The following is a 16,078-nucleotide window of genomic DNA, read 5'->3' as shown; positions in this document are numbered from 1 at the left end:
AGACATGAAAATAAAATAACATGAGACTTGTATACATGTAAGTATACATGTATACATGTATAGATGTATCCCTCAGGTTATTTTGTGCAAAAAATGTTTTTTCTTAGGATCTTTGAAATACTTATTTTGATCTCCTGAGTTCTCATGCCATATATTAGAGGATGCAGAAGTGGTGGAACCAGAATAAAATGCACAGACATAAATACACTCACTTCATTTGACAGATAGTCATAGAAACTATTATATATAACAGATGAAAAAGTAGCAGAGGAAAAATTGATGAAAGTGATTAAATGAGGTGCACATGTTTTTAGTGCTTTCATTTGAGCAGTCTTTGTTGCATTGATGCTTACAATTAATATTTTGATATATGACAGAATCACAAAAAACAAAGGGAAAAGACAAAAAACAAAAAGCAACCCTAAAACCAACATTGTATCAAGAGTGGATTTCACACATGCTAGATTGACAACTGCCAAACTCACACAGAAAAGCTTATTGATTATATGTTTACATATAGGCATCTTTGAGGCAAGATAGGCTTGTCCAGTTAAAGCACATAGAGGAAAAGTGTACACCACTGCAAGCAGAAGCCTGACTTTAGTTGGAGTCATGATACTGTGATACTGTAGTGGTTTACAAATGCAAACATATCTGTCATATGCCATCACTGTTAAAATTGCATATGCACAAGTTGCATACACATTTATAAAAAATGTTTGCAGTAAACAGCTTGTAAGGGAAATGCTCTTCAGATCCTCAAGTAAATATTGCATAATTGTAGGACACACAGCAGAGCTCCCAATCAGTCCGTTAATTGCCAAGTTGAACAGAAATATATACATTGGCTTATGGAGAGTTGAATCAAAAAAGATGATCAACATTAAAGCCAAGTTGGAAAACACTGTGGCAAGATAAACCAGGAATATAACAAAGAAAACTCCATAAGTGAGTGGTCCTGGAGGTCCATATGCAGTTAGAATTAAGACGGCATTTGAATTGGACACATTCATTTGACCTGTAATGAAGATATACTTTGTAATTATATTTCAAAATGGTAATGTAAACCTGAAACATTGACGCTAGCGTAAAGGAATAAATAATAAATTAAGTAATAAATTACTGAGGACCTGGCTGTAGATCGGGTCCTTTACTGTGTCTGCTCACATGTGGTAGCAGACTTTTATACCAGTTTTATGAGATACATTTACAGGGAATGTGAAAGATGCCTCCTGAGGACTAATTACTGAAGGTTATATTTTAAGACTATCAAAAGTCATTTAAGCCACGTGGCACGCATCCCCACTGACATCTCTTTTTTCAGTAGCTTTGCAGGATCAGGAACTCTTGAATTCTTTTCCTTACTTTTTTTTTCCTTTTTCACTTCCGAATCTAAGTCATTTTGCCTCTAGTAAGAGGTGTGTTTTAAAATTCAGAGGTGCATAGCTTAAGTTGGTGCACTTTATAAAGCTCATTCCTAAACTGTAATTATGGTAGAAATTATGTTACACTGTTATTGTACTCTAGTCTTGAAATATACAGATTGCCCCAGTTTCCATGATGAACTGAGCAAACACCAGATAAAGTATAGCACATTTCATTTTTTTTTCCATTTCTTAAAAAATAACCCTGAATTCTGAATTTAAAGAACGAACACACATACATTTGAACTTACATATTTTCTTTACTTTTGGTTGCGGCATAATAAGATTACATGATTAGATGATGAGATTTGTGTTCAATGGGTTTCTAAATGATAGTTCAGGACGAGCAAAAAGAAGATGATATCTCACACCTCCCCCATTCAATCCATATTTTATAAACCTGCTGGCCTTCCACCACGAGTTTACAATATTTAGGCATGTCAACTTTCTTTCAAGTGCTCCATGGTCAGTGATGCACCATGGCTCTTTTGGGCATATTGTGTTTATAATACTTCTTTGGAAATTAGTGAGGTTTCTCAAATGGAAGCAATAATTTGTTGTTTTATACATAATCCTCCAGAACTCAACATCTCTCTATTAAATGAAATTTCACTGAAGATGGTTCAAGCTTTGGGTCTGATTCCTTTGTTACAAATTATTTTTTGAAGGAGCACACCACTAAAAATAAGAAAAAGGTCAGTGAGTATTTTCCTTGCAATATTTCCATATTCAGTATTTTCTTTTGGTAATGTACGCATGAAAACAGAGGCATATGTGATCATCTGTGGTGCTCCCTACCATTGCAAAGTTGTCACCTCTATGGCTTCACAGTGGCTCAGTGGTTAGCACTATTGCCTCACAGCAAGAAGGCCCTGGGTTTGAATACCAGCCATCCCAAGTCCTTCTTGTGTGGAGTCTGTGTGGGTTTCCTGCGGGGGCTCCAGTTTCCTCCCACCACTACTAGTCCCTAGTCCCTGCATGCTACGACTAGTACTCAAAAGGCAAAAGGCAAAAAGACCTAGCTCATAGTGTGTGTTCGTTTGCTCACTGGTGTTAGTATGGATTAAATGCAGAGTGTGTGAGTGTCAGTGTTGTTCATGTCAATGACATTTGGAGAGGTCAATGGCTGGGGAGGAACTGGATATATCAGAGCCAGATCTACACACATATGAAGCCAATGGAGGTAGCTTAAATTCACCATTCAATTGACAGATTGCACAATGACTGTTGGTTATGTGACCATATGTTTCATCTTTCATGTCAGCATTCTTTACAACACACGCATACAGGTAAGCCCAAGTTACGTATTCGACTCACATTTTATTTACCAGCGCAGTTCCACTATTCATACTCATTCAACACAAATTACAAAATATATATTGCATGGTCTTACCTTTACTCTTTACTAAATGCTAGAGCTAGCTAGCCTCTCTAGAGCTAACAAGTCTGGAGCTAACTAACTTAGTGTCACTGATTATGTGGGCTCAAGATATGCCCCCGTCAGTGCGGCAGATGTGATAGCTGCCTCACCTGGCGCTTTTTTCATTGCAGTTTCATGACGAGACCAGAAGTCTAAATATCTTTATACACATACGTGAAATAAGTTACCTGAACTTGGAAGGCGAGGACATGTGATGAAGTGGTCTACAAACATTACATTGTGACATACAGTCAGATAATGACAGGCACATGCCTATTGCCCATCCTCCACCCAGTTTCTGAGGGCTTGCACAATCAGGGGGGTGGCTGAGCTCATTGTTACCGCACCTCTCCTCTCTTCCTGTATTTGCAGCCGAGATCAGCAAATTTCTCTCTAGCACCTGGCACAATGCACAATGATGGTGCAATCTCTGAACAATTCTGACCCCATTTTTAGAAAGTTAATTTATTCACTATCTGAATGAGAATTAAGTGTTCCTTGACATTTTTGGGACTGTTTTCACTTCCGCTGACTTTAGTTCAGCTTTTCTTGACACTATACATGCGGTTTTAACATTGCACTGGTATTGTCTCATGTTGGATGCTCACCCTTGCACATCTGAGATGCACACTCACACATTAAGATGGCATTATTCCTCTCACTTTCACAAGTTCCTTGACACACCCTTAAACCTCTCTGTGCTGCTAAGGTGATGTATGCAGCACCTACTCCAAAATTGCTTCAAACTCCAACCAGAGCTTTTAAGTGTATTGTGCCTCCTTCCATCAAGCCATCAGAAAGTGTGGTCTTAGTGGACTGTTTCCCAGTTTGAATGGGGAAAAAAGAAAAGTTGTGTGTGTCCTTATGTGTTTCATTCTTAGACGAGAACAGTTCATGAAGAAAAGAGTTCATTACCGGCAGCATTCAGTTTCAGCATCTTATACACATGTATTTTGTCTGAAGAGGAAGTGAGAAATCATCTTCTTAAAAGTTTATTTCTAAGCTGAAATTCTATATCCAAGTTCATTAACCAACAATAAAAAACCTATTCAGTTTCAAAAGTACGTGTGTTAATTCTTCGAGTCTGCAGTCATTTCTGAGGCACATTTAGAAAAACTGGAATATATGATATTGACATGCTACCTCCATGCCTGACTCATATGTACTGGGAATTTGGATATTAATAAGCAAAAACGGAAGCTATTATCTGAATATCTATGAGGACACTGTAGCTTTTGGTACTGTGAAAATGTAGCCTTCAGTAGTTAATGCCTGAGAGAGCATCTTATGCATCTATTAAATTCCCTGTGAAATCTATGTCAGAGAACAGGTATAAATGTCTCCTACCTCACAACAGTGACTGCATCCACAGACAGATCTTCATTACTTTACTGGTCTGATTATGTGTTTCAGATAATTGTAGTTCAGAACTGTTTCAGTGTGATCTCCAGTTTATCTGTTCATTTACATATTAGCATCATTGTTACAGGTTAACTTTATGGTATTGTATCACTTATCATACCGCTTATCCTTGTTATAAGTCATATGATTCTGTTCAATTCAAATATTACAATATTTCTCACGGCATATGGACCTCCAGGACCACTCAGTTATGGAGTTTTTTTTGTTATACTTGTGCTTTATCTCGCCACAGTGTTTTCCAACGTGACCTTAATGTTGATCATCTTTTTTGATTCAGCTCTCCATAAGCCAATGTATATATTTCTGTTCAACCTGGCAGTTAATGGACTGATTGGGAGCTCTGCTGTGTGTCCTACAATTATGCAATATTTACTTGAGGATCTGAAGAGCATTTCTTTTACAGGTTGTGTAATGCAAACATTTTTTATAAATGTATATGCAACTTGTGCGTATGCAATATTAATGGTGATGGCATATGACAGATATGTTTGCATTTGTAGGCCATTACAGTATCACAGTATAATGACTCCAACTAAAGTCAGGCTTCTGCTTGGTGCAGTCTACACTTTCTCTCTATGTGCTGTAGGTGGACAGCTATATCTTGCCTCAAAGATGCCTATATGTAAATATATAATCAATAAGCTTTTCTGTGTGAGTTTGGCAGTTGTCAATCTAGCATGTGTAAAATCTGCCATTTACAGCATGTATGTTTTAGGTTTGCTTATTGTTTTTGGTCTTCTCCCTTTATTCCTTGTGATACTGTCATATATCAAAATATTAAGTGTAAGTGTCAAAGCATCAAAAACTGCTCAAAGGAAAGCGCTAAAAACATGTGCACCTCATTTGATAACTTTTATCAATTTTTCTTTTGCCACTTTTTCATCTGTCATATACAGTAGTTTCTATGACTATCTGTCAGATGAAGTAAGTGTATTTATGTCTGTGCATTTTATTCTGGTTCCACCACTTCTACATCCAGTCATATATGGTATAAGAACTCAGGATATCAGAATAAGTATGTCAAAGATCCTGAGAAAAAGAAAATTTTTGCATTAAATATGTTAGAGAGCAGGCAAACAAGTATCACATAATTTGATTTTCTCTTTAACAAAATAAAGATTTACAGCAAATGTATTTACATGAGGCACAAGGTTCCTGGATGGATAATTGATGATTTATCTTTGAATATGATACCCTCATGTCCCTTCCTTGTATGAGATCTCATTGAGAGTGTGTCAAAATGTGAATGTCATTAAAAGGAGTAATTCTGTAAATGTTTGTAAAAATGAGCTAGCAGAGCTAAAGCTTTAGTTTCAGCATTAATCAACTGTCAGAGCAGGGTAGAGGATTATAGAACATAATAATAACACACTATATTTACTAGCATCCTCTTGCATTTTTATAGAAAAAGTATTTTCATAGAAAAAGGCATAAAGATGCCAAACTAAGGGTTTTTTTTGTTTGTTTGTTTTTTGGAGTAATATCAGTATTGAAAGATAAGAGTTGTCTGAATTATTAGCGTGCATTTTTGAGGTTCAACCCTGATGTTTGACTGTAAAGCTGTTACTTTGAGTGCTTTAGTGGTGAAGGTGGACTCATCATGTCTGAGACCAGATTTTGTCACATTAGCAGAGTTTTATTACTCTGAGTTTTATGACTGACAAAGCAAAGCAACCAGAAATTCATCATTCATGACTCTCTAATTGTTTTGGCCAAGAACATGTCCTGATATTCATATTACACTGATATTCACAAACACTACATGGACACCAGATTTACCCAGGTGTATGTTAATGGATCCCAGGCTGTCCTGAGGAGACATATGTGCACATGAATTTGTAGTTGCCATAATTAACATACATGAATTGCATACTAATAATTATTATATGATGGCATCATCACTGGAAGCTTTTGAACCCAAAATGACTTGAAACAAAAGTATTACATGAAAGAATTACTCAGAGGCTGAAATTGCCATAAATGTGTAATTGCTGTATTCTCCTAGCACATACGTACCTGAACGCATTATAAGATGGAGCTTTGACGCATGCATGTGCACTGTATGATATCGCTGATATTGGTTAAATTGGCAATTAAGTAAAGGCGTGTGCTTTACCTCCACTTTGGACACTGTATGGGAACCTATTATGGTAAATGACGAGTCTTATCATTCGACTTAGTAGGCCAAGAAACAAACTATTCACAGATTGTCGACATATTCCACACATTCAGCACCTTAATGACTAAGCAGCCGGGCAAAGAGATAAGATGGACAGATATGGGAACAGCCTGAGATCTTGTCTTGTCAGATTATTTTTCAGAATGTTTCACAAATGCAGAATGACAATGATGACTGGCTAATTAGTCAAAAACAATCAACCAGGCTGAGCCTTGTCTAAGCTTAATCCTGTTAGTTTATCTTGTGTTTACATCACTGGGAATTTTTCCCTGCTTAGTCATTCATCATTTGAGAGTCTTTGTTAGTCAACTTGTGATCCACCATGTTCTTCTCTTTTACCTGCCCTTCATGTTTGTAAACCTTTGTCTACTCTTAAAACTGTCTGCTCCACATGCATCCAAGCTCTCGAAGCATTCATGACACATACACAACATTTGTTTGTCTGCCACTGGATTCATTCCCAGTGAACATTTCCATGACATGAATGTGTTATAACCAAAGAAATTGGACAGGCACAGGAACTTCATTAGTCCTGTTTGACTGTTTTTGACTACTGGTTCAGATTGTTTCACACTTCCGCCATCTGAAACAGCAAACAGACCAGACTTACTTATTTTAAGCAATTTACTACAATAATACTTAAAATAGTGACAATTATACATAGACAAAACCGACAAAATAATGTCCTTTTACAGCACTCTTCACTAAAGAAAGCCCACCAGAAACAAAAAAAACCTGCTGTTAACCACACAGGTGAAATCCCGTTCCCAAAACAAACAACTGCATTTTTCAGTTATTATGTGTTGACACATGTAACATTGCAATACTTAGTGAATCATTACATTTCTGGTGAACTGACACAGGAGTATCTCACATTATTAGGTTAATCGTTTCTCTGCATTCCATTCAGACCCTCAGTTACACACATCTCTAGCCTCACAGTCTACTCACAAGTTATGTGTATGCTACAAAGTATGCGAAATATCCAATGGTAAATAGTGGGTCCTGTTAATGCTCCTACACTGTCCTACACTGAAAAAAAAAGAAAAAATGAAATAAAGTGCTATAGTTAAGCATTTTTAAGATTAGACATCCCAAAAGGTAGCTGGAAAAACGAATTTTGAGCCATTTTTAACTGGTATTAGGAAGTGTTTTGGTCATACTGAGCCTGTATTGCTAAAATGCTGCTTTTTTAAAAAAAAAATTTTACTGTTCTTGTCACCCTCTTCATTTCAAGAGTGTTTCACCTATATTTGAGCATTTTTAAGATAAAAGAGTTCTTAAAGTTAGCTGGGAAAACTCATTTTTAGTTTCAGGCTAAGCAATTCTTTTTCAATAATGGTGCAATGGGACAATTTTTTCTGGACTCCCTCTGGGCGGAGTTTTGAGTCAGTCCACAAAGTTTGGTGTCGAGACATCAAAGCATTGCTGAAATATGAGCCCACTTCCATTTTGGTGGCTTTGCGGCCGATTTTGATTGGCTGTGACGGATGAACACTTTCAAAAGGAGGACCATCTCTCTGCAGCTTAGAGGAAACTGTACTGTGATAGGACTTTCATTGCCCCATTCTCAGAGTATGCGTGAGATCTGAGAATTCGACAGCTAAGGAGGGAGATTCAAACTTGGCGGTGCGCACCTGCCAGAGTTCGTTCCTTAAAAATGTAGTCTATCCACCTAATTCTCCATCTAATTAATTATTCTCCAAACAGATTACAAATACGCAAATCTCATCATGGAGCACCTCGAGAGATTTATCGATGATTGCTTCTCACGGTGCATCATGGAAGACGCTTGCCTGCCAACAGCAAACACTAACCTGGCGAAGAAGAAAAAGACGGACTCCTCCACCAGCACGGACGATCTCACCACCACCGGAATTGAGGTCACTGTACTCGCCCCCATTAATACAAAATCCTTGATGTCTTTTGCTTGTTGGACCATGAAATAAAATGGCCTCAAGTTCACCCACCACCAGATTAGGACGCTCCAAAAGCATAATTCAGAGTTCCAAACTATGGTGAAAACCATCCTGCATTTACAAACTGGAAGCATGTGAGACAATCTGATATTCTCTGGAATTCCAGAAAGCATACCAGATAACCCCGAAGCCCTCATTAGATTTTATGCCGGGTGATCTAGAATTTCCACCGGAGACTGTGAGCAATATAACTTTTCACCATGTTGAGGTCCCTGTGCTATCATCGCAAAATTCGAACACTTTCAGCAAAAAGAACTGGTGAAACACAAAGGGAGGGAGCTGAGAGGCACCAAATTCTGCCTCATCAACCAGTTCCCTTGGAAAATAAATGAGCACCGCGAAATACTATGGCCAATTCTTAAAAAGCACAGGGAACAAGGCAAGCGGACTTCCCTTGTTGTAGACTAACTTTACATTCATGGACATCTATTTCAAGACTGTAACACCACACCCTGGCTTTTCTGAGACCCCATTAAGACCAATAAGTCCAGCTGCTAGCAACTAACCCTTCTACTGCTGTGTAACTAACTTCATTGTCTTGACTGCACAACTTCAACACCAAACACTCACACCCTCTATCTCACTTACTTGTCCACTCACTCTCTCGCACACACGATACCTATCACACTACCTACACACATCTATTTATATTTCTCTCCCTCTTTGTGTTCTACTCTGTCTCATTGTTATTTGTTTGTCTTTGTCTTTCTCTCAGTATTTCTCTGCACCTGTCTGTCCATCTTTGTTTGAAAAATTCGGGGAGAGGGGAACCTGGGAGAAGATGGGGGTATGCAATTAACCTCTTAACTGGGATGACACTGCATTGTGATGTAAGTAGGATGATTATGGTGAACTCGCTTCTCTATGACGTTATTCATTGTACTGTTAATGGATCTTTATTATTACCGCAGATATCTTATTTTTGCCAAATGTGGTATTGCAAACTAACACCGGCCCACTACAAATTTCACAATCATATCTACTCTTCCTATTATATATCTCTAACACACACAATACTACATAACACTCAGCTTTAAAACTGACTTCAATCCCTATAAAATATGCCACTCAAACCTGGAATATCCGTGGGTTTTCCTCATAGGCAAAGCAACTAAAAATCTTATATCTCAAAGAAAAGAGGCGTAACAATTTTAATAAACAAAAGAATACCATTAATTCATAACTCACAGAATTCAAGAACTCACAGAATTAAATGACAAATATGCTAATAATCCCACGGAACAAGCTCTGCATGAATTAACAACAACTAATTTTCAATTGAACACTATTATAAACAAGAAAAAACAATTCATACTGAAAAGACTAAGACATGACAATTTTGAACACAACAACAAATCTGGCAAATATCTGGCAAACTAACTAAAACGAGGCAAAGACAAATCCATTATCCTGGTCCTAAAGAACTCAGCAGGGGAAACCATGCAAATAGCTACAGAAATAAATAATACATTTTACATTAAATTATACACCTCAGATCATTAACAAAACTTAACAGGAATCCACTCCTTCCTCAGTAGTACTGACCTTCCTCAGCTTAACAAGGAAACAGCAAATGAGCTAGACGCACCATAAACAAAGAATTCTATAACACCCTCAACCAGGTACCAAATAATAAAGCACCAGGACCTGCTGAGTTCTTCAAGCACTTCTGACACACAATCTCCCCACTTTTTTTTAGAATGACTCCACATATGAATGCAGCACTCCTCTCAGTACTACTGAAGCCTGACAAAGACCAAACCCTATGTTCTAGCTACCACCCCCTATCACTCATCAATACCGATCTCAAAATTATCAGTAAAGAGCTAGCTATCAGCACTGAAAGAGTAACCCTATCACTAATCCACTCTGGCCAAACCGGATTTATCAAAGGAAGAGACGCATCAAATAACATGCACAGATAATTCAATTTAATCAATACATCCCAAAAAAGTAAAACAAAAACGATATTTGTTTCGTTAGATATGGAAAAGACATTTGATAAAGTAAATTGGACATTTCTATTTGAAACACTTCAGAAATTTGGATTCGGGGAATAGTTTATTCAATGGATAAAAACATTGTATAATTCACCAATGGCAGTTTCTACTAATGGACTAACATCACAGACTTTCATGGTACACATGAACCTCTAGCTGCTGCGGAACGCCAAAATAACAATAAAAATAACAATAACAAAGGAATTCAAACCTCCAACACACACCACAAATTCAGCCTTTATGCAGATGGCATACTGCTTTACCCTACAAGACCCATCAAACACCCTGCAAGAAGTTATGGAGCTCATCAGTTCATTTTCTGAAATATCAGATTACACTGTAAACTGGACAAAATCAACAATCTTACCCATCTGTGTCACTCATTCTTATGCTACAGCTAAAAAACACACTCCTTACCTCCTCAGGTAATATTAAATATCTAGGCATAAATATCTCCACTAAGCTGTCAGAGTTGTTCCACTAATATCTTACTAAATTTTTTCTTAAGTTTGTTCTTGAAAAAGGTCCTAAGAAAACGTCTGTGTCAGATTCATGATGTGTTTTTAAACCTCAGAATTGTTCACACCTTAGAATGATGAATCCCATTGTCCTTGTAAACTGAAAGCATGTGCCAGTTGTTCCTAATTAGCACAGGTAAATGCTCCACCAGTCCCCACAAAAAGGCATGAGACTGCAGGGCCATGTGGACACTCAGACATCTACGGAAGCCCGTTTCCACCACATTGGGGGAAAAAAAAAAGTTTCCTTAACTTTGACTTTATTTTTCGGAATTCCAACTTTATTTCTCACAATTCCAACTTTATTTCTCACAATTCTGACTGTATTTCCTCACAATTCTGACTTCATTACCCATAATTCTGGGTTCTTTTCTAACAACCAACAAGTAACTTGAGCCATCACTTCTGCTCCTGCTTTAATAGTTCAACGCAACGCGTGTACAGTAGCAGACAGGAGCAAAGGCTACAATGGATGCGTTTGCTCTGTCCATATATTTAAATATTTATCCATATGTATAAAACTAAAACTTACTTATTCTAACACACTGGCTTTACCACCTGTCTGGTTTCAGATGGGATAACCCATAAGTAGTGTATGTAAAGGTACTGCTCATTTATCACGATCTCCAGCAACTATTATGTTCCCATGTCTTTTTGTTCATTGTACAAAAGTATGAATAAATATGCACTACATTCTGGAGTGTTACATGAAGTGTTAGTGTAGTGTTTATTTTAAAAGACTATAATGCTTTGTAAAAGAACGAAAATAATTACTAAAAAATATTACAAATGATAGATATTATTTTAATTTAAATCTTATAATATTATAGAACTGTAGAATTGAGGAAAACGCAATATACAGTTGCACAGATTCTGTTCTTATCCAAGAACATATCCCAAATAATAATAATAATAAGAAGAAGAATACTTTATGTGTATAGCACTTTTCATTCAAAGTATGTAGCTCATATGTAGCTCAAAGTGCTTTTACATTTGAGTAGAAACAAAAAATAAAAATAATAATAGTGATAATAATAAGTAATAAAATAGTAGCAAATAATAAATAGACCACACAAAAAAAGCAAAGATAAACCACATAACTCAAGGGGCATAAAACAGGAAAGATCAAAGTTAAAGAATAAAACAGTTTAGAGTAAAATAATTAAAGGAACAGATCAAATTAAATAAAAAGAAATTTAAAAAAAAGAGTGAAAAAAGCAATTTAAGGAATGGATAAAATTAATATAAAAATAAAATGAAAAAACATCGGTGAATGTTGGTGAATTTCAGAATCTTTGTGAACACTGCGCTCGTGGATTTTAAGAGGAAACGTCTTCTTAAGAACTGCTGGTAAATAAGGCCCGCTGATCCCAAATTAAACTTTAGGTTCACTGATAACCCACCTGTTCATGAATCATGATTTGTTTGAAAATACTGCAATGCAATTTTCAAAATCAGTAGTTTGAAACTGTGCCATTCTTTTTTGAGTACTCAGGTTTCATGTGTGCCAGTCTTTTTTAAGAGTGGTATGTGGTATGTGCCATTAAGTACTCAGGTATGGTATACTTACTGTTTAACTGGAGATGAGAAGAGGATGTCATATTTGACATAATCTGACTATAAACAAGCCAGATATTTAATTTCAAGGTTAATAACATTTGCTTCTAAGTAAAATAGTTCTATATTCTTTGCATATTATAGCAACATTGTGATCTCCTTTTTATTAACTGTATGTGGAAATTTAGTCTAAGAAATACACTTCTGTTGTCTTTTTGTTGTTGTTTTGGTTTTTTTGTTGTTGTTGTTGGGGTTTTTTTTACAATTTGTGGCCCATTTCTAGACTTGATCTGAATTTCACCAATCATATGAATATAGTGCTTAACTGAAATACCTTTGTGGAATATAATCTTGATTAAATTGAAGCATGTTTAAAGGTTTACTGACTCACTTTGACATACACATATACAGTAAATGTAACATTTGCTTTTGTAAAGAATGACATCAGTAATTGAGAGATTAAATAATCTCAAATTCTGGACCCCAGCTCTAGCAGGCTGAAGAACCATTGTGCACAGTTCAATCTTTTTTTTTTTTTTTCTTGTCACTGATGTATCCTGATTTTAGCAAAAAAATTCAATTTAACTATCAACTAGATTGTTCAAATTTGTACAAGCTCATGAACATATAAACACATGCATATGGAAAGTGAAACATATGTGTTATTTATTTATGAATTATATCACAAATACATAGAGTATGTGTTTTTACTAGTGATGCTAATAACTCACTCAATTCAGTTAATAGGCAACTCCTGGGTGCAATGCTCAAGAATGTTCAGTTGAAAATATTTTTCTGCCTTAAACTTAGCCAGGGGTTAGCTTGCTTTTTACACATAACATTTTCAAGATCTGTTGGCGTATAGACCTAGAACTAATACCATAAATGGCGACATTAAATAAAGGTGCTATCAGGATATAATAGAGTGATAGGAAGATACGAGCCTCATGGGGAACATGATCCATGTTTATCCTGCTCTGTACCATCTCAAAGAAGGATCCAAGGATATAATTCACCATAGACATTAAGTGAGGAATGCATGTTTTAATAGCTTTGATTTGTGAATCTTTAGAGGACTGTAAGCATACTCTCAGAATCTGTGCATAAGAAAAGAGTATCATGAGTAGCTGTGGGAACACGAAAACACAAAGTGACAAAAGTCCAACAATGCTATTAATCGATGAATCAATGCAAGACAGTTTAACCAGTTCAAAATTCACACAGAACAGTTTAGGAATAAATTTACCGCAAAATTTCAACCGTAAAGTTAAAGAAAAATAGATTATAAAAAGAATGGAAGGATACATCCAAGAAAATGCCATAAGTTTGCAAATTCTTGAGAAAGACATAATGTGATGATAATGTAGAGGATAACAGATTGCTACATACCGGTCATATCCCATGACCGCCAAAATAGTGAATTCAATTGTGACATAGGTATGTAAGAAATAAATTTGAGTAAGGCAGCATTGCAGTGACATCTCATAGCTGTCAGACAGCAGAAGATGGAGTAAGGCTGGCACCAGCCCTGTGCTTCCATACACTCCATTCAGACTTAAATTACATATAAGGAAATACATGGGTTGATACATGGATCTTTCTCGCAATATGGCAGTAGTGATGAGCAGACTGCAAAAAGTGATCAGAAGGTAGAGCAGCAGAAATACAGCGAAGTGTAAATATTTATACTCCTCTATAAAAGTGTAGGCTGACATGATGAATGTCACTGAGGTATTTTCCATTGCAGAGAAACTGTGGAGAAAACATATTTCCAAATGTTTATGACATTGGATATCATACACCAACCAGACACATAAACCAATAACCATAAAATTGGTTTGTAGAGAAAAAGAATCTTTTTCTGACATTTCAAATAATTTTTATAGATCAAAGCCTAAATAATCTGCAACCCAATTTAAATAATAGGTTATATCTGGGTTTGGAACTGGACTGGGATTCAGCCAGTCTAATTGCACTAAACATCTGTTCATCAAAGTTTGATAAGTTGATTCAGGTGTACAGATATGTTGTTTAAAAAATGGATTTCACCATTACAAACATGTTTGATATTGTAATTAAACCAGATTAAATTGTTTACCAATATGTAAATCGATTTCTAAGGAACATATTCTGTCAAGGATTGATCATGGTTCATTGTAGTGGTAAGATTATTGTCTCTAACTTGAAAATGCCATCAGCTGGTATCAACCAAAATGTAATGCTTAAAAAACAATTTGATGAAAGTAGTAAATAAGTATGTACTCTTACCCTAAAAGCTTTTTGAACATGAGGGACAACTACAATATAAAACTACCCATATATTACCCCAAATATGACTTTTAACCCCAGCTGTAATCCTGAAGTATTACAAACAATAATTATGTTAAGCACATTACACTAGAGTAATACCTGTCTCCACGTATCCTTGATAATTTCAGCCTCCAGCAGTGTACAACTGGCTCACATTGCCTTGAAGACTGTCCAAAGAGAGTGCATTGATTGTTTTTATAATGACTGAAGTCACGGTCTTCTACACGCAGAGGATTATTATGTTGATGAGCTTTACTCTCTCTAGAGTGTATGCTATGTGTAACTGCTCTTCATTTACTCTCAAAGGTCGCACAGCTGATTAGCTTGCCTGCATATACACTGGTCTGCTGAGGTATACACTGGCCATCAAAATTCAGGGCAAAGCTGCTGAGGTGTTTTATGTGCATGTTTCAGTGCAAGGAAAAAAAAAAAAAAAAAATTTTCTATATATATATATATATATACACACACACACACACACACACACACACACACATATATTTTAAATAGATCTGTGAACATCTATATGCTAGCACTGTTATGGCACTTGGCAACATGCAGGCATGAATGATAACATGTAGCGTGTATCTGAACTGCAGTGATAGTGAGAACTAGTAAAGCTTTAAAACTGAATTAGAAAGTTCGAATTTGCTTAATCTGTAAGAATATATAGACCAGACTACTGCAAGTCCTGAGTCAGATGCCATATTGAGCGTAATTTAGACTGACTCTTTGGGATTATGTAAACTGTATGGTTTGACATCACAGTTAGACACATTGTCTACTGTTAAAAAGCCTACCACAATTTTTAACTCTTGGCTGATCAAATACCACATGGAATTGACATATAGTCCAACTGATTTAACTGTATGACATAACAGTTAGTTAAATGTGTAAATGAATAAATGCAGTTTCATAAAGGATTCATAAATAATGGAAGCACTGGGCTTCATTCACAAAGTGTTCTTAAGAGGACATTTCTTCTTAAAATCCACTTATGCAGTTTTCACAAAAATTCTGACATTCACCAATGTTTTCTTATTTGGGAGTTGTTTTTCTTCAATTCTACAGTTGTATAATGTTATAGGATTTAAATTAAAATAATATTTATCATTTATAATATTTTTTAGTAATTATTTTCATTAATTTACAAAGCATTATGGTCTTTTAAAATAAATAAAAACTACACTCACACTTCATGTAACACTCCAGTATGTAGTGCATATTTGTTCATACTTTTGTACAATGAACTAAAAGAGTGACATGGGA

General features: G+C 36.0%; 2 protein-coding genes across 2 annotated transcripts; one reads left to right on the top strand and one right to left on the bottom strand.

Annotated features, from left to right (window-relative positions):
• Nucleotides 1–77: 77 nt before the first annotated feature.
• Nucleotides 78–1,013, bottom strand: LOC115814945 (olfactory receptor 8A1-like). The gene has a single exon (XM_030777919.1). The coding sequence runs from the start codon at nt 1,011–1,013 to the stop codon at nt 78–80; it is 936 nt and encodes a 311-aa protein (XP_030633779.1).
• Nucleotides 1,014–4,389: 3,376 nt separating this feature from the next.
• LOC115814944 (olfactory receptor 52B2-like) lies at nt 4,390–5,322 on the top strand. Its single transcript, XM_030777918.1, has one exon. It carries the CDS (start codon nt 4,390–4,392, stop codon nt 5,320–5,322), a length of 933 nt encoding a protein of 310 aa, XP_030633778.1.
• The last annotated feature ends 10,756 nt before the right edge of the window (nt 5,323–16,078 follow it).

The sequence above is a fragment of the Chanos chanos genome, chromosome 6 (genome assembly GCF_902362185.1).
Source record: "Chanos chanos chromosome 6, fChaCha1.1, whole genome shotgun sequence".
In the NCBI taxonomy this organism is placed as follows: Eukaryota; Metazoa; Chordata; class Actinopteri; order Gonorynchiformes; family Chanidae; genus Chanos; species Chanos chanos.
The sequence above is the reverse complement of the archived record's forward strand: the minus strand, read 5'-3'. Positions and strand labels throughout refer to the sequence as shown.

Excerpts from the sequence above, each read along its gene's own strand:
- LOC115814944 (XM_030777918.1), top strand. The coding sequence starts at position 4,390 with ATGATTCTGTTCAATTCAAATATTACAATATTTCTCACGGCATATGGA.
- LOC115814945 (XM_030777919.1), bottom strand. The coding sequence starts at position 1,013 with ATGAATGTGTCCAATTCAAATGCCGTCTTAATTCTAACTGCATATGGA.